At 47.3% G+C, this 21,465-nt stretch overlaps 2 protein-coding genes across 13 annotated transcripts in view; both read left to right on the top strand.

The window, feature by feature from the left end:
* DNMT3B (DNA methyltransferase 3 beta) overlaps nt 1-8,570 on the top strand; it is a 42,027-nt gene extending 33,457 nt beyond the window's left edge. For 6 of the 11 annotated variants that reach the window (XM_042980643.1, XM_042980633.1, XM_042980635.1 and 3 more), the window contains 5 exons: nt 287-435; nt 1,515-1,600; nt 4,444-4,513; nt 5,269-5,387; nt 6,972-8,570. In XM_042980643.1, the coding sequence (XP_042836577.1) occupies nt 287-435; nt 1,515-1,600; nt 4,444-4,513; nt 5,269-5,387; nt 6,972-7,113 (566 nt within the window). In that variant the 3' untranslated portion in view covers nt 7,114-8,570. Of the gene's footprint in view, nt 1-286; nt 436-1,514; nt 1,601-1,709; nt 2,390-4,443; nt 4,514-5,268; nt 5,388-6,971 lie in introns of those variants that run through there. The other 5 variants (XM_042980641.1, XM_042980639.1, XM_042980637.1 and 2 more) reach the window with 4 other exon arrangements.
* Nucleotides 8,571-12,647: 4,077 nt separating this feature from the next.
* MAPRE1 (microtubule associated protein RP/EB family member 1) overlaps nt 12,648-21,465 on the top strand; it is a 30,268-nt gene continuing 21,450 nt past the window's right edge. The window contains exons 1-2 of one of the 2 annotated variants that reach the window (XM_042980630.1): nt 12,648-12,723; nt 18,900-19,023. In XM_042980630.1, the coding sequence (XP_042836564.1) occupies nt 18,903-19,023 (121 nt within the window). In that variant the 5' untranslated portion in view covers nt 12,648-12,723; nt 18,900-18,902. Of the gene's footprint in view, nt 12,724-12,969; nt 13,040-18,899; nt 19,024-21,465 lie in introns of those variants that run through there. The other variant, XM_042980631.1, reaches the window with a different exon arrangement.

Below are 21,465 nucleotides of genomic sequence, written 5' to 3'. Positions count from 1 at the left end.
CTGAGTGCTGGTCCAGGAGGAGTGGTCTAAGAAAGAACTATTTGTTTCTGGCCAACCTTACCTCTTGGCTCTTCCCTTGTCCGTAGTAAATCCTGTCCCCCAGAGATACCAGTAAATACTGCACTGCTGATGCCCATGTCCTTAGTCATTCCAAAAGACTGCAGGTAGGAAGACTGTGGGGTATCAGCTGTAGTCAGGTGATCCCTGGGGAACCCACTGGTCTCACTATGGAGGGGTGGGCTGAAGGATTTGAACCTGGCTCTGCCATCTTGTTCTGTGGGTTCAGAGGGCACCGGCCGGCTCTTCTTTGAGTTCTACCACCTGCTGAATTACACACGCCCCAAGGAGGGTGACGACCGGCCCTTCTTCTGGATGTTTGAGAATGTGGTAGCCATGAAGGTCGGTGACAAGAGGGACATCTCTCGTTTCCTAGAGGTAAGGGACCTGGGGTCCTGAGTATCCAGAGTGCATGGGTGGGTGAGTCCTGCTGGCATTGGGGGTGGTTGGGTATTTCCACTTTGGGGAATGACTTTGGGTTCTAGATGGAGGACATGGCTAAATCCAAAAATCTAAAACTAATGGAGTCAGGTGAGTTGATTCTTTTTAGTACATGGAAGACAATTTGATCTCGACCTCACCCTGAATCCCCCTGAAGTCTGATGGTGAAATCCTCATCTCCCTACTTTTGGAAGCCTCAGGGGATTTGACTAAACTTTGTTTTTCACTCTGGGATCATTTTTCTCCTCCCTGTTCTGAGAACTGCTGTTTTAAGGGGCTGCCAGCAGTTCATTGACACAATAACATCAAGCATTATAGTAAATGCTTTTTATGCATTTAATTCCTTTTCTCCAAAACTTTATAGCTTGTGGTCAGCTAGAGAGGTTATAGAACTGGCTCCTTAGTTCCCTCATGGTGTGTGAACCTGGCAGAGGGCCGACGGAAGCCATATTTTGCCAAAACTGCATTCCTGCACCCACCTTCCAACTTGACAGATTTCAATTTTGAGCTACTTTTACTCCCTGTACATATAGCACATTCTGTAATTATCTGGCTTGTCCGAGGGTATATCCTCTCTTAGAACCTGCAGGTCCGGTCGGGTGTCTCTTGCCACCATTAATATCTGGGCACTTCTGTCTTCCAGCCAGATTCTTACCATTTTTTTAAAGTTTATTTATCTTGAGAGAGAGAGCGCGCGAGCAGGGGAGGGACGGAGAGGGGGAGAGAAGGAATCCCAAGCAGACTCCATGCTATCAGCATGGAGCCTGATGCGGGGCTCGATCCCACAACTGTGAGATCAAGACCTGAGCTGAAATCAAGAGTCAGACTTTTAATAGACTGAACCACCCAGGTGCACCCAGCTAGATTCTTGATGGGAATTGGTCTTTCCTCTTGCTGAGGGGAACCATGCCTCTTCTGTAGCAGAGGCTGCCCTGTCACCTGCCCCGGTCAAGCCCCACCCTGGCTTACACCTGAATACTGACATGAGCTCCCAGCTGCTGCCCTTCTCTCTGCAGTGTAACCCAGTGATGATCGATGCCATCAAAGTGTCTGCTGCTCACAGGGCCCGCTACTTCTGGGGCAACCTGCCTGGAATGAACAGGTAACAAGGGGCTCAAGCTGGGTCAGGTAACGGCCGAGTTAAATGTAACTAATGGTGTGAGCCCTAACTGTGAAGTCTTGTGACCCAGAGAATCATTGAAACCTTCTAGAAAGCACCGAATCTGCTGAGAAATGGCCCCAGCTGGAATTCAGACTGGTGTCGTGGTTGATGCCTGGTGGCAAGTACAGCAACTACACGGAAATCGGAGGCCAGGATTCCTTAGTCTTCTCTGACTTGTTCCCACTCTGCCCATGGGGCAGGTTCTTAAAAGTGCCTGGAGCTGGGATAGAGCAGAGTGCTAATGCCCCACCTGTTCTCCCAGTTGGTATCCAATTGGGAAATAAAAGTAAATTGTTAGATGAAGTGATCCCTGGATGAGGCCTGTGATGACCAGCCAGGTGGCAGAACGTGCTAACCTGTCTCCCTTGGATTTTCTTAATCAAGAGTTTTCACAACTTTTTATCAACCTTTTCATGTTCAAACCCACAAAGTAAACGGCATTGCTAAGGATTCGTTATCTCCTATATGTGGTTTCCAGGAGAACAACCTGCTGATTAAGATACACAATGTGATGGTTAATGTGACATCCCAGACTTGCAAATGAGTTGAGCTTAAAAACATTTCTCCTTTAGAAAGAAGGACTGAAAGCGTAATAACTTTCAGGCATTTAACAAAGTGTGAACAGAGGGGAGAAGGTGCTGGAATAGCTTGTAGGATTTCTGTTGGGTATGCTGTGTTTTTATTTGGCTGGTCAGCCAGTGACATGGAAAATGTCCATGTCTGGATGAAGTGGGCTCTTTCTTTTTTTTTTTTTAATTTTTTTTAACGTTTATTTATTTTTGAGACAGAGAAACGTTTATTTATTTTTGAGACAGAGAGAGACAGCATGAACGGGGGAGGGGCAGAGAGGGGGAGACACAGAATCTGAAACAGGCTCCAGGCTCCGAGCTGTCAGCACAGAGCCCGACGTGGGGCTTGAACTCACTAACCGTGAGATCACGACCTGAGCCGAAGTCAGACCCTTAACCGACTGAGCCACCCAGGCGCCCCTGAAGTGGGCTCTTTCACTCAACACTTGAGCCCTCTGTGCCAGCCACTGCTGTATGTGCTGCCAGCTTAGTGGTATGCACATTAGATGTCAGTCGCGGCTCTTATGGAGTTGACATGCTCATGGCAGATGGGTAGAGAAGACAGTAAATAATTTTGTGGTCATGGCTGGAGGTGGGGGCATCGTAGGAACCAGTGGGGACGCTTCTCCTTCCGGCAGGGCGTTAAATGAAAGAATAGAGCCACGCGGCTATTAGGGGGAAAGACAAACACTCCGGGAAGAAGGAATAGGGGAAGGGGCGATGTTGAAGAATGCATTGGAAGACCGGCTCAGAGAACTGTTCCAGGGGCCAGAGTGGCTGGGGCATTAAGGCAAAGGACTCAGAAGTATGGGCCAAGTTATGTGGCCCTTCTGGGTCATCGCATAGGAATTCGTGAACTGTTTTAAGCAGGTGAGAGTTGGATCTCATGTTCATGGTACTTGCTCATAGAAGGATAGACAATAGCAGGATGAGGGCAGCAATGGGGAGACCAGTGAGGGTGGGTGTTCAGAGGAGGGCCCCAGGAGGCACCACCCATACATGCTCAACACAATGCGAGTATGGCTCTGGGTGGGGGGTGGTGGTGGAGTCCTATGGAATTTGGCAGGACGGATGGATCAGATTGTGGGTAATGTGAGGGTAGGACTAACAGAACTTGCCGACCCATTGGGTGTAGGGTATCAGATGAAAGGAGTCTGCGGTCTCCACAGCTTTCTGCTCAATTGTGAGAACTGAATGGCTACAGCTGTGCTGTGCAGGGCTGTAGGAGGGGTGACCCAGCCATCACCTGGTGATCACAGACCCAAATCCAGCCATTAGTCTACACACCTTGGTTGTGTAGAGCCCAAGCTGCCTTCACTCCCTTGGGTTCATGGAAGACTCAAGATTCAGGTAGGCAGGCATTTTGAAGCTTGGAAGGTGAGGTCAAGGGAATCTCTGACAGAATCTAGGGGAATGTTTTGTGTGATTCAGAGGCCCCTCCTATGGGCACCATATTCATTCTTACATCTGATTGCCTTTTGGCCTTAAAGTTCCTAACACAGGGGTTGCTGTGGTGTTCGCGAACTCTGTGCATTCAGACCTTCTGCTGGCTTTCTGCTCTGGAACTGCTTAACCCCTTGGTTCCTCAATTTCTAGCCCTTCCCCTTCTCAGGCATCTGTCTGCCTTTCTCCATTTGCAGGTTTCAATGGTAAAAGTTAAAAGAGTAATTGGTAGTATTGTGAACCCACCTCCTGTCTCTTACTTGTACTTCCTTTTAGCCATGAAAGTTTCTGGAGGCCCTAACCACCCCCCAGTGTAAGCCACCAAATCATGGGTTCGATGTGCTAGTTGTAACGAGTAGACCCACAAAGACCTAACCCAAGTTCCTGATGAAGCGCAGAGAGGGGGCCTAACTTGCTCAAGGTCACTCAGCCAGTGAACAGTTGGGGCTGGGCTGGAAGGGTTTCCTGACTTTTTCCAGTGTGCTTTCCCTCATCCTGCTCTCAGGGGAGAGCTCTGCCTAATATTAAAATTTAGAAATGGGAGCATTTGCTCTGGGACATTGGGCTGCCTCTTCAAGGGGCTAGTCTGTCCATAGCTTTGTTGCAGAGTCATGTGCTCTTGTGAGGCTCATTTTTTTTTATCAGGAATTTGTAGCAAGTTCACTGCCAGAGCTCATTTTGCAGTCTTTGGCCCTCACTCCCACCTTGGGGAGCGCCTAGCCGAGGCCCCTTTATAGTTGGTAGAAAGTAATGGGTTTTGGATGTTCTCAGGCCCGTGATAGCATCAAAGAATGATAAACTCGAGCTGCAGGACTGCTTGGAGTTCAATAGGACAGCAAAGGTAAGATGTTCTAACAAATGGTCTCTGGAAACACACTTGGTGACCTCCAAGCGAGGACTTGACCGTGGTGTCCAGTTTGTTCCTGCCACCCCTCCCCTCCCGCCCCCCACATGACCCCCTGGTGCTGGGCCTCTTTCACCACATCACATTGCTCTCTCCAGTCTTTAAGCACAAGGGTAGGAGAGGTTCTTGATAAACAAATAATCACCATGAGAAAAGGCAACTAGACTTTCCAATTGTGAATAGAGACACAGATTATTTCAGCTCGTCCTCCTAGTAACAACTAATCCTACCTTTGCCAAAAAAAAAGAAATGTCTGCTGTTAAGTCATAGTTAATTACAAGACCTCCATAAATGTAATGTTTATATCAAGCTAAGTTTCATTCCTTCAAAACCCAGTGGGCCATTCTCTACAATCTGGGTGGGTTTTTTACTTTTGCTTAATCCTGCTTGGTCAATAACTCTGGTGTTTTCATGGCCCCCATGTGATCTCATTCATGGTCACTGTTTTGTTTATCTGCTGTTCTCTGTGAGGCTGGTCCTTCATGTTCATTAACTTCTTGGTGTTTGTGGGAAACACAAAATGTTCTTGCCCTTCCAGCTCTCCTTTTCTCATTCCCTCTGTGAGCCCATCCCTGCCCCCCTCTCTCCCACACCTGCCTTCCCTCCTGCATCTTCCCTAGGTGCTTTTGAGCCTTGACTTGACCCCAGTCCTTCATTCTGTGCTCACTCCATGATGTCGTTTTGTTCTCCAGTTAAAGAAAGTACAGACAATAACCACCAAGTCGAACTCGATCAGACAGGGGAAAAACCAACTTTTCCCTGTTGTCATGAATGGCAAAGAAGATGTTTTGTGGTGCACTGAGCTAGAAAGGTGAGCAGGACTGCACGTGAAGAGGGAAATCCCACAGGCAGAGAGAAAGGGGAAGAATACGTGGTTAAGGATGGCAGGACAAATGGCCAGGTGCTTGCCTTACTTCTGCACGGTCTCCCTGACCTATGTTCCTGGGGCTGGGAATAATACCTTTTCAGCGTTAGTGCTGATTTTCCTGGTAGAAATCACAGAAGGGTGGTGGTGGTGAGGAATCTGAAACATGAGGTCATTAGACGGCACCATCTCTCTGTGTTCTGGCTGTGCTGCCCTGGCATTTACCTCCCCCAACACGTTGGGGTTCCAGAATGTATGAGGAACCAGCTAAAGAAAACCCCATTGACTTGCCATTGGTCTTTCTGAGAAGATCCCTTCGGCCAAGTTGTTGGTTCTAAAGCTGATTCCTACTTAGCCACAGTCTGTCATCTTCTTCCATTTACTTGGCTAAGTTGGTAGTTAAACTATTTTGATTCAAAAAACTAGCTCTTGGATTTCAATTCTCCTATTCTGGTTTCAATTTTTTTTTCTTTTGTTTTCCCTTATTCAAAATGTAGGAAGGGCTGTGAATATTCCTTTTTACATTTTTGGCTGTGTCTCAAGGATTTGATAAGAGTACTTTTATTCCAGTTAGTTCAGTCCTACAGCTGGTTTTATTTCTGATTTGATTGAACAATAGTTTTCTTAGTATTAAAGTTAAGTTCTGATTTGTAGAAAGAAACTGGTGGGTATTCTTGCCATTCATCTCGTGGGTTATTGTGTATTTTGAGACCTAAACCTAACATGCTGGGCTGGCTCTGTGATACGGGGGCTGGTGCAGATGGCTGTCGTTTATAGGCTAAACAAGACAGAAGCCTAAGGTGTTACATCTCTGGCAGGTTTCTTAAAACCCATTCAGCCATTGGCCCATTGGTGTGCACACTAAAGGTGTTAGTTTGTAAAGCCAGGAAAGACTGAGGTCCAGTGTATCTGTAGCCTCTCACCAGGCCTGGTAGAATCCCATAGAGGAAGCTCTTGGTATATTTGGTTGCCATCTGCGTTATGTCCAGCTTGGACCCTGATCTAACAACTGGCTTTGAAGAGAGAAAGAAAATGCAGGATAAGTCAATGTAGTCACGGTTAATTATTTGAGCACGTGCTGATCCATTTCTGCAAGTGTCCTTATTTCTTATTAGGGAGATTGCCTAACTTTTCTCATCTTGTGGTTTGAAGGCAGATACATGTCTCTTTGCTTGCTGTCTGGCTTTCTTGGCATGCATTCACTCATCCATCCATTCATTTTTTCACTCATTCTTATGGGAAAGGTCCACTGAGCACCAGCTGTGCACCAGGAGCACAGTGCTAAGGCTTGGGTATGCACAAAACAGACATCCTCATAGAGGAACCCTGCCCTCGTGTGCTGAAGAACCGGTGGGCCTGACCTCTGGGGGTCAGGAGAGGGCTCATGTGCAGGCCTGGTTGGCCTGATGGGATAAAGGGCAGAAAGAACAGTGCCATACTGTTCACGTTTAAGATCTTCCAGACGTGCTAAGTGTGGTGGAGGCGGGCGCTTCTGATTCCCTGTCTTTGTACTCTGGTGCCTCCCGCCAGGATCTTCGGCTTTCCTGTACACTACACGGATGTGTCCAACATGGGCCGTGGTGCCCGCCAGAAGCTGCTTGGGAGGTCCTGGAGTGTGCCTGTCATCCGACACCTCTTCGCCCCCCTGAAGGACTACTTTGCCTGTGAATAGCCCCCAGGCACCCTGAGCCCAGGAGCACTGGGGCATGTGGGGCAGAGCCAGGACCCAGGAGGTACAGCCTCAGCTCTGCCCTTCCTCTGCTCCGCGTTGTGGGGTTGCGCCACCTATCCTTGGCAGGAGCAGAGCCGTGCGACCCCCTCCTGGCAGGGAAAGCCTGAGGTGCTGCCTCCTTGTGCACAATTCAGACCTGGCTGCTAGGAGTGGCCAAACACGGTGCTCATTTTATCTTCTAAAATTTTTAAAACTTGAAGTAGGTAGTAAGATGGGTTTTTTTTTTTTTTTTTTCCCCTCCCGGGTTTACCGCTCAGAGAAACAATGGCTAAGATACCAAAACCACAGTGCCAATAGCCCTCCAATACTCAGGTTAATGCTGAAAAATCACCCAAGACAGTTATGCCAAGACTATGATTTTTAAAAAACATCTGCGGCTCCTTGTTTCCCAGGACTGCAGTGGTAGACATGTAGCTAAGGGACATTTTAAGGGCCCTGGATGTTTTTCTTCCTAGGGCTAGCAGAAGAGGAGATGATGTCTATGTCGTTCTTGAATTTTCCCTAGCACATTCCCCTGGCCTCAGTATAAAGGGCTGGGACCCGCTGTCAGGGCCCGTGTAGAGTATTTTCTGTAATGATGATGATTTCAGCAGGGATGACCTCATCATCACATTCAGGGCTATTTTCCCCCCCACAGACCCACAGGGAGGACGACCCTTAGCGATATCCCTCCCAGTGACTGCAATGGAACCCTCCGGGGAGCTCAGGAAGGGGTGGGCTGGGTATAAATTGCCACATATTATGCGGACAGGTATGGCTTCTCGCTATCTCCCTCTTCCCCACTAGAAGGGAACAAAGGAGTAGGCTTAGGTAAGACATCCCTGCCCACCCCCAAAACGCACCCTTCCAGACTACTCTGCAGGCACAGGTCTCCACATTAGAAGTAGGATACCCCAATTCCTCAGCCTTTTTCTAAACTGAGAAGCAATGACAGCCGGGGCACAAGCACATTCCCTGCACTCTCCCCTCATCTAAGAGATTGCAGGGGGAAACTGCAATAAAAGCTCGACCCTCCTTCCAGAGATTTTAAAGTCCTTTTGTATTCCATGAGAAGTTGTTTTTAGGGGGAATGGGAGGTCGGGAAAGCTGCATTTCAGAAATGCTGTCGTAATGGTTTTTAACACCTTTTACTCTTCTTACTGGTGCTATTTTGTAGAATACGGAACAACGTTGACAGGTTTTGTGGGAATTTTTTTATACACTTTTTTTTAAAATCACAGACTTCTATTTTTATGTTTTAACATTTTCATAAAAAGTTTTTTTTTTGTAACTGGAGCCACGTAACAAGTATGGGGGAAAATTGTGCCTTGTTTCAACAGTCTTGCTAATTTTTAGGCTGAAAAATGACAGATGCCTAGAGTTTACCTTATGTTGAATTAAAATCAGTATTTCTCTAACAGTCTGGTGTCCCTTCTTTTGCAGGTCAGATGGGTGGGACGTGGGAGGGCCTGATTCCAGTGGAATAGGTGGGAGTCGAAGTAGGCCCTTGGTTCACGTAGCAAGCACAGTGTAGAAGTGAGAGTGAATGCAAGCCAGGGAGAGTGGGAGAGAGACTCCTAAGCAGGCTCCACACTCAAGCCTGTTGCTGATGCCGGGCCCAGTCCCAGTACTCTGGGATCATGACCTGAGCCAAAGTCAACAGTCACACTCAATGGACTGAGCCACCCAAGCACCCCTCCAGGCTGTTTCTTATAGCTCTTGGGTAGCTGATCAAGATGATTAAGGACTCCAGAATCCGAAGGCTGCTTCTCCCAGTTCTCTACACCTTGGTTGGAATCCCTTGCACCCGGACGCACTACTCCCAAGTTGTCCTGTTCAGTCACAGGACTCACGGTAATGGCCCTAGGAATCTAACCTGTGGCCGCACCTCTTTGGGTAGAGTATCCCCATTGCTCTGCAGGACTTTCCCAGCCGGCCAGCCAGGTGTTCCAATACCCCAGCCCATCATGCCTTAGTCCTATCACTAGAGCTACTAGATCTAGCCTTTGGTCAGGGACTAGGAGCCAGTGAAAAATTTCAGTGCCTCTCCCGAGGTTCATCTTGGTCAGCTGATGCCTGCCGAGGGAAAAAGGTTTGTAAACGGCTGCACACGCAATGAGTCAATTGAACATCAGCTGCACATGGCAACTATAAGCCTCTTCCTGTAAAAAGTGTTCTAGTCCTGGCCACCTCCATGACTGTTGTTGTGGGCCTTATTAAGGCCACTGTTGGAATGGGGGATGAGAAATGTTTTGCAAGACACCATGGTGAGACAGTTGGCAATTAGCAAGCGGGCTGGCACTCCTGAGGTGTTGAGGTCCCAGGGGCCTCGGCTGCCCTATTAAGCCGGGTTCGTGTGCAGTGCTGCACCGAATACCAGGGCAGAATGAAGCGAAATAAACAGCCCCGGCCTCGAATCCCCAAGAGAGGAGGTGGACTAGCCCTCCAGGTGAGGTGCTCTTGGGTGGCCTGGTCCATTTGTGGGGCAGGTTGGGGGTTGGCTTTGGAGGGGCTGTCGGAGCTGTTCTTTAAACGAGATGGGGGGCTAGGTTGGTGTCTACATGATCCCTGGCCCGACGGCAAGGGGGAAAATGCGACGAACTTTCTGATCTGGGGAAGGGGTTGGACCTCGTGTTACCTGTAGGCCTTTTCTGGAACAGTCTTCCAGTTGTCTGGAGCTCTATCCAGGAAGATAACATCTTTAGCAGGTAAGGAGCATAAATCCTGCCCACTTCCTAGGGCTGCTGTGAGTGTTCAAGGGCATGATCTGGGTAAAGAGCTTTGTCTGGTGCCTGACATGTAGTAAGCCCTCATGTGTACTGGATAGCTTTGTGATAACAAAAGCCACTAGTCAACGCAGTGTTAATGCCTGGGTGCTGGTAGTGATGGTGACATCCGATATTTATTCGTGTATTAAAGTCTTAAGGAAGAGCAGGGCAATAACCCCCCGGGTGCTGGGCTGATGATGCAACAACATCTTGTGTTCAAGTTGTGTTCATCACCACCCCCACCACCCCCCCGCCCCTCGATCATGTTAGGGTCCCCTTGCTCCTTGTTAGGGAGAATTGACGGGGGTGGCTTTGGGATCTGGCACCCCAGAGTCCCGTGGAAGGGATCTTGCAGAAATATATTTTCTGATCCAGTATCCATTCTATTTTTTTTTGTAATATTTAATTTTTTTTAACGTTTATTTATTTTTGAGACAGAGAGAGACAGAGCATGAACGGGGGAGGGTCAGAGAGAGGGAGACACAGAATCCGAAGCAGGCTCCAGGCTCTGAGCTGTCAGCACAGAGCCCGACGCGGGGCTCGAACTCACGGACCGCGAGATCATGATGACCTGAGCCGAAGTGGGCTGCTTAACCGACTGAGCCACCCAGGCGCCCCCAGTATCCATTCTAGAACCATGCATTGCCCTTGGTTATTTATTTTTGAAACTTGTGAAATATACAGAGCCATGCATAAATCCCAGTGTTTCAGGCCTTATAACCTAGTGTCCTCTCTGAGCCTTGGTTCATCCTGAGGTCTCAGCATCGCAGAAGGGAAACTGGTGGGCATTACTGGAGTTGGTGATATTTACTCTGAGTCTTTGCACATGCTGTCCGGAACAGCCTCCTTGCCAAACTAGTCCTCCAGTTCTTACTCTCCCAGGAAGCCTTCTTTGCCCCCATTCAAGGCAGGATTAGAAGCCCTTTCCTGATCTGAGTCCTCCTTCCCTGTGGATAGATAGGAGAATTTATCTTAGCACAAAGCACACTGTATTATAACTTAGTTTTGTAGTCTTCTCTCCCTTGAGCTTGTGAAGTGCCTAAAGCAGCCGAGACCTCCCAACACCAGTTTTTAGCTCAGTAAACTTGTCATATGTTTGGAAAGCTTAGGCCTTGAAGTCATACTTTTTGTTTTGTTTTTGGAGAGGGGACTCACATATTCTACCTGCAATAAAGAGATCATTCCCACGTTAAAATAATTGCTTAAAAACCCATGTTGAAGTCTTCAAAGCTATTTTTCCTGCTGGAGAGAAACTTTTTTTTTTTTTTTCCTATTCTCTGCCCTTTTGCAGTCAAGGCTTAATCTGACCCAGATAATCTTGGCTAGCACCCTCCTGAGTAACACTCAGACTGGAAACTTTTAAAAGCCCAGAGGCTAGGGGCACTTGGGTGGCTCAGTCAGTTAAACATTCTACTCTTGTTTTCAGCTCATGATCTCACAGTTCGTGAGTTCGAGCCCCACATCAGGCTCTGCACTGACAGTGTAGAGCCTGCTTAGAATTTCTCTCTCTCTCTGCCCCTCCCTGGCTTGTTCTATTTCTCTCTCAAAATAAATAAACATTAAAAAAAAATAAAACAACAACAAAAAAACTCAGCAGGTAGGGGCGTCTGGCTGGCTCAGTTGGTAGAGCCTGGGACTTTTTAACTTGGGTCAAGAGTTTGAGCCCCTCTTTGGGCCTAGAGCTTACATACCTCAATTTTTTTTTTTTTTATATATATATATTTATCTTTGAGAGAGAGAGAGAAAGACAGCACAGTCAGGGGGAGGGGCACAGAGAGGGGGAGACACAGAATCCCAAGCAGGCCCCACGCTCTGAACAAAGAGCGCCAGGCTGTGCTGGAACTTAACAACGTGAGATCACGACCTGAGCCGAAGTCTGAAGCTTAACCGAGTGAGCCACCCAGGCGCCCCCATAGAGCTTACTTAAAAAAAAAAAAAGTCACAACTAAAAGCTCAGAGGCTATGTCTGGTTTTTGCTTACTATGAAATACCTAGGGCCTGATTGGTCAGAAAAAAATATTTGTGGGACACATGAATAAATGATACCTAGACAAAACCCAGCTCAAAACCTGGGTCAGCTTCTGTGATGCTGGGCAAGTCAATCTCTGAGCCTCAGCTTCCTCTTCTTTAAAGTGGGTGTAACTCATTCTTTCAGCAAAGTCAGGCAGTGGGACACAGACTGAGAAGATCCTTGCTTTTGTGGAACTTAAGGAAAGGCAGACAAAGGCATAAACGAATAAACACGAGGACTTCATAGGCACTGAGAGGAAAATAAACGGATGATGAGATCACAGGGTCATAACAGAGTGTTCGCAGGATGTGTCTCTGAGGTGACTTTTAAGTCTTTCCTCAAAGCTCCTACCAAGTATCTTTATTATCCAATAGTCCATTTTTGTAGAAATTCATTGTAATACCGATTTTTTTTTTTTTTTTTTTTTTTTTGGCTCCTGGGGTGGAGAATTTGTAACTGGATTCTTCCTACTAGGCAGGCAAACCCGGACTGGGGCGGGATCTCATTGGCTTCGGCAGACCACGTGGCTGATTGCCCTGGCAGCCGGCGTCCCGCCCCCGGGGCGCCCGAGCAGTCTATCACTGGCCGGGCCCCGCCCCTGGCGCGCGGCTCAGTCCCTCTCTATAAAAGGAGCCGGCGGGGACTGACGAGCCTGTACGTCTGCGCGTAACGGGGCGGGGGGTGCGTGTGAGGTCATCGCGCGGGCGGGCGGGCGGGGTCGGGCGGTTTGAACGAGACGAAGACGGAACCGAAGCCGGGCACAGGCAGTGGACGCGGTCCCGCCGAGAGCCGGTGAGCCGGCTAGCGGGCACGGGGCGGCGGTCAGGGGGTGGCCGGGTGGGCTTCGGGCCGGGCAGGCACCGGCGGGCCTTGCGGGCAATGCCTGGGCCGCTCCTCGAGGCCGTGCAGATCGGGTCGGATGGGGGAAGGGCGGGGCCGTGACCCGGCGCGCGCGGACTGGGCTAGGGGCGCGCGCCGAGTTCTGCCATGGGCGGGGCCTCGGGCCGGAAGTGGGGGCTGCCCCTCGGTAGCGTGGGGGCTTCTGGGCCGCGGCCTAGGTGTGGGACCGGGACAGCGGTAGCGGGCGGTTCCGGGTTGGCCAGTCCGGGTAAGGGGGTGTGTGTGGTTGAAGTGAATCCTGCTAGGAGCTCTGGGGACCCCCACTGTAGGAAGCTGTCGCCTGGTGGTCAAGCGTTCGGTTTTGAATTCAGACCTGGGTTCCATTCCTTGCGGTGCGACCTTGGGCAGGTGCTGGAACCTCACGGCCTTAGTTTCCTCATCTGTAAAACGGGGACAATGATAAGACTACAGAAAGCTTTTATCACATTATGGGGCAAGAAGTAGGCCAGCTCAGTGGACTCCTTCCTTTCTTCATGCGGTATTTGTTGAGCGCCTACTAAGTACTAGGTGTTGTTCTGAGCGTTGGCTATAACCCGGGAGCAGGAGGCAAAGGCGTCTGCCTTGTGGTGGGGAGACAGATAGGAAATAAGAAAATGAATATATGGACAAGATAATTTCGGGATAATTTCATATAATTACTATGAAGACAGTATAACAGGGTGATAGGAACAGTGTTTTTCCAGTCCCTGCTTCACAGCTGCCCTGAGGTGCTTCAGGTCAGAGTTCACCCTCTGCCCCATTTTGAAGATGAAGATCCTGAGGCCCATTGAAGGGAAGGTACACTAAACCTGACGTTCACTTCCTGTTGGGGTGCTGTAAGAACTGTGATAATAATACACTTGATCTTAGCCAAAAGGCCAAGAAGCGATAGAATTTGATAATAATAGCTATTTGCTAGTTGGGCATTTGCTGTGTGCCAGGTATTGTGTTAAGTGCTTGCTGTGGCATTGTATCATTTAATATCACACTATCTCTAAGAGATCCTATGTTCATTTTTTAAAATCTTTTAATGTTTATTTTTGAGAGAGAGCGAGAGAGACAGTTTGAGTGGGAGGGAGACAGAGGCAGAGAGAGAGGGAGACAAAGAATCCCAAGCAGGCACCAGGCTCTGAGCTGTCAGCAGAGCCCGATGTGGGGCTCAGACTCACAAACTGTGAGATCATCACCTGAGCCGAAGTCCGAGCTTAACCAACTGAACTACCCAGGCCCCCCTGTTCATTTTTTTTTTTTTTTAAGTCTATTTATTTTGAGCGAGAGAGAGCATGAGCACATGTGCGCACGGGGAAGGGGCAGAGAGAGGGGGAGAGAGCATCCTGAGCAGGTTCTTCACTGTCAGCACGGAGCCCTGACCTGGGGCTGGAACTCAGGGCTGGAACTCATGAACCGTGAGATCATGACCTGAGCTGAAACCACGAGTTGGGTGCTGAACCGACTGAGCCACCCAGGCTCCCCAATCCCGTGTTCCTTTCTACAAATAAGGGACTGAGACTCTGAGAGGTCAAGTGATTTGCTTTATACTGTCCAGCAATTGACCGAAGCCACATCTGTGATGCAAGAGTCGAGGCTCTCAACACCTGTATTATGCTACCTCCCTGAGAGCTAGTGTGTTTCATACCAATGTGCCCCTTATGGTGGTGTGTCAAAGTGCCTGGCACAGTTTCTGGCACACAGGGAAGCTCAAGACCTGATGTGCTTTTCACTGGAGTGTTTTCACTTAGATCTCATGTAATCCTCACCACCACCTTGTGCAGAATGTGTTGTTCACTGTTCACAGGTGAGCCATTTGTGATCCAGAAAGGGTCACATGGCTTTTGTCTGGTGGCACCTTCCCTCCCCCTTTCCATAGGGCTCACTATGGTGCCTTGGAAGTAATAGGGTGCTCCTCAGCCAGCATCCAATCAGAATGGGTTTCAGAACCTGCAAGGAGAACTGTGAAGGAGGACAGATACCTGGGGAGGTTAAAGAGCTTTTTCAAGGCAGTTGAAACCTGGATCATGGAGCCTTCTAAAGGTGAGGCTTGCATGATGGTCATGGGGTGTGCCATTGAAGCCAAGCAATGGAATTCTTACGGGGGAAGCTGTAGGTAGCTGTAGCTCTGAGAACTAGGCTCTGTTTTGACTGCCCGGAAGAGCCAATTAATTGGTTGAGTCAGTGGATGTTTATTGCATGTCCACAGGGTGCCTGACCCCATGTATTTAGTGGCTGCAGAGTTTGCGGAGCACATGGGACCAGGTATTAATGTACTGCTAATGAAAGAGTTTTAAATTATATGATGATGAAAGGCCATTAACGTTTTCTGAGCTGGGGTGTGGTCAGGAGACACACGTGGCTTAACCAGCTGCTTACATTTTATGGTAGCATGACACATACAATACCCGCAGTGTGTATGAATGTGGCCAAAATAGATTACAAGTGCTTAGCCTGTGACCGTGCTTTTTGTTTGGATCTATCTGTCCTTGGTCCTTGGTAATAGTGTTTTGCACACAATATGCGTTACATTTATTCATTCAGGGATTTTAAACGGGGGAGACACTTGATCGGATTTATGATTCAGAAAATTCTTTGTGGCTGCTGTGTAAGGACAGATTGAAGCAGTGAGACTAATTTGAAGGCTGCTGCAGTGGATCGGGATAAGAGATAAGTGGGGCAGGTCTTGGGCACTGTTTTTGGCACTGCAGGTAGGAGGATGAGTGAGACAAGGCCCCTCCCTGCCTGGATCTTGTTTGTTTAATACCTGGTATATGTCAGATACCACACCGAGTATTTTATGTACCTTACCTCATTTAAACCTCACATCGTAATTTTTAGATAGGTGGCATTCCCTCGTAAGGTAACTGAGGTGTACTGAAGTTAAGTACCTTGCCCTGAGTCATACAGGGAAAGAGTGACAGCCTCACACTCAAACCCGGCTCTTCTTAGCTGGAAATCCTCAGCTCTTTTCATAGAGCATATTGCCTCCTGGCCCAAATCTGAAATGATTCAGAAATGAAGAGATAATGACAATCCAGTGTAATAATACCTATCATAGAGATTTGAATGAAGTACTGTGGGATCAGGAATTAATTTCCCAGTGGAGTCAGGAATTAAATTGTGTTGGCTTCCTGTATAAAATGGTTTTATCGTCTGAATGTAAAAGCTCAAGAGTGTTGACGGTTTGCTTTCTGAAAAAAGTGTACATGGATACAGTTTTCTGTCTTTGACACTGTCCTGCCCACCTGAAAACAAATAGCATTTATTGCGTGCCCGCTGTGTGCAAGGCACTGTGCCAAGTGCTGTGGGGGATAGGTGAATGGGGGATGTGAGAGCACAGACCTGATGAGTTATTTATCCTGCCAACCCTTAGTCACCCCTGCTCATAAAGAGGAGATTGGTTGGGTAGATCACTGTCTCTTCTAGCCCTCTCATTCGGTAGCTGTATGACTCATGAAGCTTGCAGAAAACCGGTGTGGGAAAACCAGCTCATGTAGTAGGCACGAGGTGGATGGAAGGAAGTGCCACGAGAGAGCATGAGGTCTCATGATGGTTCCAAATTTGCTTTGAGTTTTTGTTTCCCCAGTTGGTAATATTGATGTCTCAGGAAATGAGAGAAATTCTAAGTGTCAAGGTCACTATGAAATCCAGTCCTTTATAGTTCGTTGTGTGTCCTCCTGGTAATTGCCCAGAGATTTCATTGGGTCTGGATTAACCTGACCTTAATTCACATTGCTTGAGTTTTCCTTTCCCACAGTCCTCTACCAGCAGTTAAGTCATTTGGTCTTTTTCACATGTCGGGGAATGAGAATTCTTGTCCCCTTCAAGGTTCTTCTAGCTGGACTAAGAATCAAATTGACATGAGACAGATTAACAGGAGAAAATCAAATTTAGTAGGTGTATATATGGAGAATTTGCATCGTCATGGGAATTCCAAAGACAGGCAAAATGAGGTCTATATGTTCCTCTAAGGAGGGGTCTGGGATTTCAGAGGAAAGGAATGCACTTCACAGGGCGATAAGAGCAGGTAATTAGATGTTTGCCCTACCATACAGATGGGTCACTCATTTATCTCTGCTAATAACCCTTTTTCTTGGGAAAGACCCCCAGTTTAGATTCTTCTGTGTGATTAAGGAAGGGACAAAAGTTTTTTGTGCACACGGGGTCTCAAGTGCCTTCAGCTCAAAATAATCCACATGCCAAAGTGGCACGTTCTGGGGGCGTGGGGTTGGGGGGCTGCCCTGAACCCCTTCACAGACTTAAATGAGAGTGTGATTCTACCCTGTTTAAATCCCCACAATGGATTCTTTAACAATTACAGAATAAAATCGAAACTCCTTACCTTGGCCTGCGGAGTCCTGACGTGATCTGGCGTCTTAATTTCTTTTTCCTCTTCTGTTCCTGCTCTCCTCCTGGCTTGCTGGGCCACAGCCACCTTTCACATCTCAGTGTGGCTGTGTCCTTCTGAATCTTAAGCTCAAACATCAAGTCAGAGAGGCTTTCCCTGACTACATTCCCCACCACCCTTATTTCCTAAATGGTTGATAGGAAATGACATTTGTTTGTGGGTTTGGTCTGTGTCAGACTTCCACCGATAGAGTGTGAACTACTTGTGGGCAGGCAACTTGTTTCTCTTGCTTTTCCATTTCTTTGGCCCTTGAACAGTGCTTGGTGTACATTTGTTGACTGAATGAGGATGATGATGGCATCCACATTTAATAGCATTTTAAGTTACTGTGTTTCTGTGTGTTTGTTGTTTTGCACCCGAAAGCCTAGCAGAAGGTTGAGGGGCAGCATTTTCTAGTGGCTGGGAGAGAATGTGGATGGTGGGGCTGGACAGGTTTGGCTGCCATTCCCAGGGTTTCTATGTTGAGCCTCTCTCCTCATCTGTAAAATGAGGAGAACGAGGTGAACCTTGCAGAGAGTTGTCGGGGTAAATGACAAGTGTCTGTGAAGCTCCTTAGATGTCTTCCTGTCCCCAGGTGGTCTAGCAGAGAATAGCAGCAAGGTCTCTTCACTGTAAGGTTATTTCCCAACATGTTTGTAGTACTTAGGGTTTTGAAAAGTTTTATTTACTGTTTTGATTAGAAAAGTGGATATAGTCTTTAAATAAAATATGGAAAATAGTGAAAACCAAAAAGAGAAATTAATAAAAGCCCACCATCTGGGGGTGCCTGGGTGGCTCAGTCAGTTAAGCGTCTGACTCTTGATTTTGGCTCAAGTCATGATCTCATAGTTCGTGGGATCCAGCCCCACATTGGGCTCTGTGCTTACAGCTCAGAGCCTGTTTGGGATTCTCTCTCTCACTCTCTTTCTCTCTCTGCCCCTCCTCTGCTCAAGCATGTGCTTTCTCTCTGTCTCTCTCTCTCTCTCTCTCTCTCAAAATAAATAAATAAACATTAAAAGAGAAAAGCCCACTCTGAAGGAAACTTCTGTGAACATTTTGATATGGTAATGGGTAAGTTTGGACTGACATTTTCTCTTTCTTTCTTTCTTTCTTTCTTTCTTTCTTTCTTTCTTTCTTTCTTTCTTATTTGGGGATAGAGAGTGAGAGCGAGTGAACAAGGGAGCATGCGAGCAGGGGGAGGGGCAGAAAGAGGGGGGCACAGAATCCCAAGCAGGTTTTGCACTGTCAGCACAGAGCCCAATGCGGGGCTCAAACCCATGAATTGTGAGATCATGACCCAAGCCAGAATTAATAGTTGGACGCTTAACCGACTGAGCCACCCAGGATCCCCTGGACTGACATTTTCTGAACAGAGAACATTCTTGTTCATGCATTAGCCTTCCTTCATAAAGCATTTAATCATCTCTTTATATAGTGTCTTTGTTATCTTCAAATTTTATACAAATCACATTAGAATGGGGCCTAACTTTTAGGCTGGTGGGTGTTGGGCAATTCATCCAGGGTCATGCTTATGTGTGGCACTCCAAGCTGGGGTGGAATCGTAGTGTTTGATTTGGCCTCTTGGGGAAGAATGCGAAGCTTAAAAATTGTGTACTACAGGTTTGGGTGACTCCAGGAAATGGCTTGCTCTCCCTTGCATGCCTAATAACGTGAGCCCTTCTCTTTTCCTCACCTGCTTCCTCACCTGTAGAAGATGGCAGTGAACGTATACTCGACGTCCGTCACCAGTGATAACCTAAGTCGACATGACATGCTGGCCTGGATCAATGAGTCTCTGCAGCTGAATCTGACAAAGATCGAACAGTTGTGTTCAGGTAAGAGAAGTCCACTACGCCATTTTTCCAGGAAAGCCTGCAGGTCCTTTAGGAGTGCACAGGCCTGTATCTGACTGCAGAGGCCACTGGTTCAGGTTCTGTGTCAACCCTGCCCTAGTTCCACTTCTAGAAGGAACTGTGCTGAGAGGGTGCTTCTGGCCCGCGTGCCACCATCTCTACATCCTGCCGCCTGCTGCCTAGCCCGGCTTTTCCATCTGCACACTTGTGCGTCCAGATTTGAAATATTTTATTTGAAGACGGAAATTATAATTGTTCTAGTTTTGTATTTTATCAGTGGCATTTCTTATTCCCAAGTAGCACAAGACCAAAGACCTGCAAATGCCATCTCAACCACAGTTTTATGGAACTGTTGTTTAACAAGGATTTCGCGGAGAGGTAATGATTTAAAACAAGAACAAAAACGTGTTTTGTTTTTGTGTATACTAATTGACATTTAGAAAACTGAAAAGAAGAAAATAAAAAATGCCCATAGTTCCAGTATTCAGAGAAAACTGCCCTTGGGGTTTGCTTTCACTTTTCTGTGCACATATATATATATTTGTATGTGTCCCAGCTTTTTTCAGTTAACTATGTTGTGAATGTTCTCTGGTGTCATTCACTGTCATAAAAATGACTTTGTTGTTTAAAGTTTATTTATTTATTTTGAGAAAGAGAGAAAGCATGCATGCACACATGAGTATGGGAAGGGCAGAGAGAGAATCCCAAGCAGGCTCTGCACTGTCAGCACAGAGCCCGACCCAGGGCTTGAACTCACAAACCGTGAGAGCGTGACCTGAGCCCAAACCAAGAGCCATCTGCTTAACCAGCTGAGCCAGGTACCCCAAGAGATGACTTATTTTTTTTTTAAAACGTTTATTTTTGAGAGAAAATGAGGACAAGTGGGGGAGGGACAGAGAGAGGGGGACAGAGGATCCGAAGCAGGTTCTGTGCTGACAGCACAGAGCCTGATGTGGGGCTTGAACTCACGAATCATGAGATCATGACCAGAGCTGAAGTCTGATGCTTATCCAGTTGAGCGCCCCCAGGTGCTCTGAAAAATGACTTATTTTTAATGGCTATGTACGGGGCGCCTGGGTGGCCCAGTCGGTTAAGCGCCTGACTTCGTCTCAGGTCATGATCTCACGGTTCATGAGTTTGAGCCCCGCATCGGGCTCTGTGCTGACAGCTCAGAGCCTGGAGCCTGCTTCGGATTCTGTGTCTCCCTCTCTCTCTGTCCTTCCCCCGCTCATGCTCTGTCTCTCTCTCTCTGTCAAAAATAAATAAACATTAAAAAAAAAAATTTAATGGCTACGTACTATTTCTTTGGATATGCTGGAGTTGTTTAACATCTTCCTGACTGGGGACATTTAGGTGGTTTCTAATTTTTCCATAGTGATTTCTAGAAATGGAATTACTAGATTAAAGGGTATGAACTTCAGGCTCTTGGTAATTATTTTTCATGAAGGTGTTATTGGTTTCTATGTCCCCTGAAGACTTTCTGTCTCACCTTTTGAGGGTTGTGCTACCTGCTCCTGACTGTCCTGACATGATAAGAATTGTGTTGGGGTTACCAAAACTGGATCTACTACAGATAGGAGGTGGGGTCAAAAATATGCCAGAAGGATGAGATGTGTATTCTGCTGCTCCTTCAGTTGTTAATCTTGTTTGTGGGGTAGAGAATTAGAACCCTCAGCTTCTCATGGTAGTAACAGTAGCGGTCCTTTAATTGAACGCTTACGTGCCAGGGTCATGTAAATGTTTTTCCAATATCTCTTCGTGTAACTCTCACTATACCTTCATGAGGTAGAGATGTTTATTAAGCTCAGTTTACAGATGAGGAAATGGGCTTAGAGAAATTGAGTGATAAGTCCCCAGTTATACAACCAAGAACAGAAATGAGACTTGAACCTTTGTTTAAATCAAGAGCCGATGTTCTTTAGCTCCTATGCCCTCCTTGCTCTCTGGACTTTTCTTTTACTGGTGCCATTTGTATTGATTTAAACTGACTGGTTTCAGGAGCACCTGGGTGTTCAGTTGGTTAAGCGTCTGACTTTAGATCAGGTCATGATCTCTCGGTCCGTGAGTTCGAGCCTTGTGTCAGGCTCTGTGTGGACAGCTCAGAGCCTGGAGCCTTCTTCGGATTCTGTGTCCCCTCTCTCTCTGCCGCTACCCTGCTCACACTGTCTTTCTGTCTCTCTTTCTCTCAAAAATAAACATTAAAAATAAAATGACTGCTTTCATTTGTGTGTTTTTTTTTTTTTTTTTAAATGAATTCAGCTTCTGTACTTCCTTATTTTATAGCTAGGTTCTAGTCTTGCTCTTGGTTTCACTTGCTTGGCTTGTTATATCCCCTGGGATGTTTAATCTGGGTTTTACAGGTGGTCAGAGGAAGGCTTCATGTAAAGTTCTGTAGTGAAATGGTGCCTATGAGTCATGCTTGTT

The sequence above is a fragment of the Panthera tigris genome, chromosome A3, assembly GCF_018350195.1.
Source record: "Panthera tigris isolate Pti1 chromosome A3, P.tigris_Pti1_mat1.1, whole genome shotgun sequence".
Taxonomy (NCBI): domain Eukaryota; kingdom Metazoa; phylum Chordata; class Mammalia; order Carnivora; family Felidae; genus Panthera; species Panthera tigris.
Note: the sequence above shows the minus strand (reverse complement) of the source record. Positions and strands in the feature narration are given on the sequence as shown.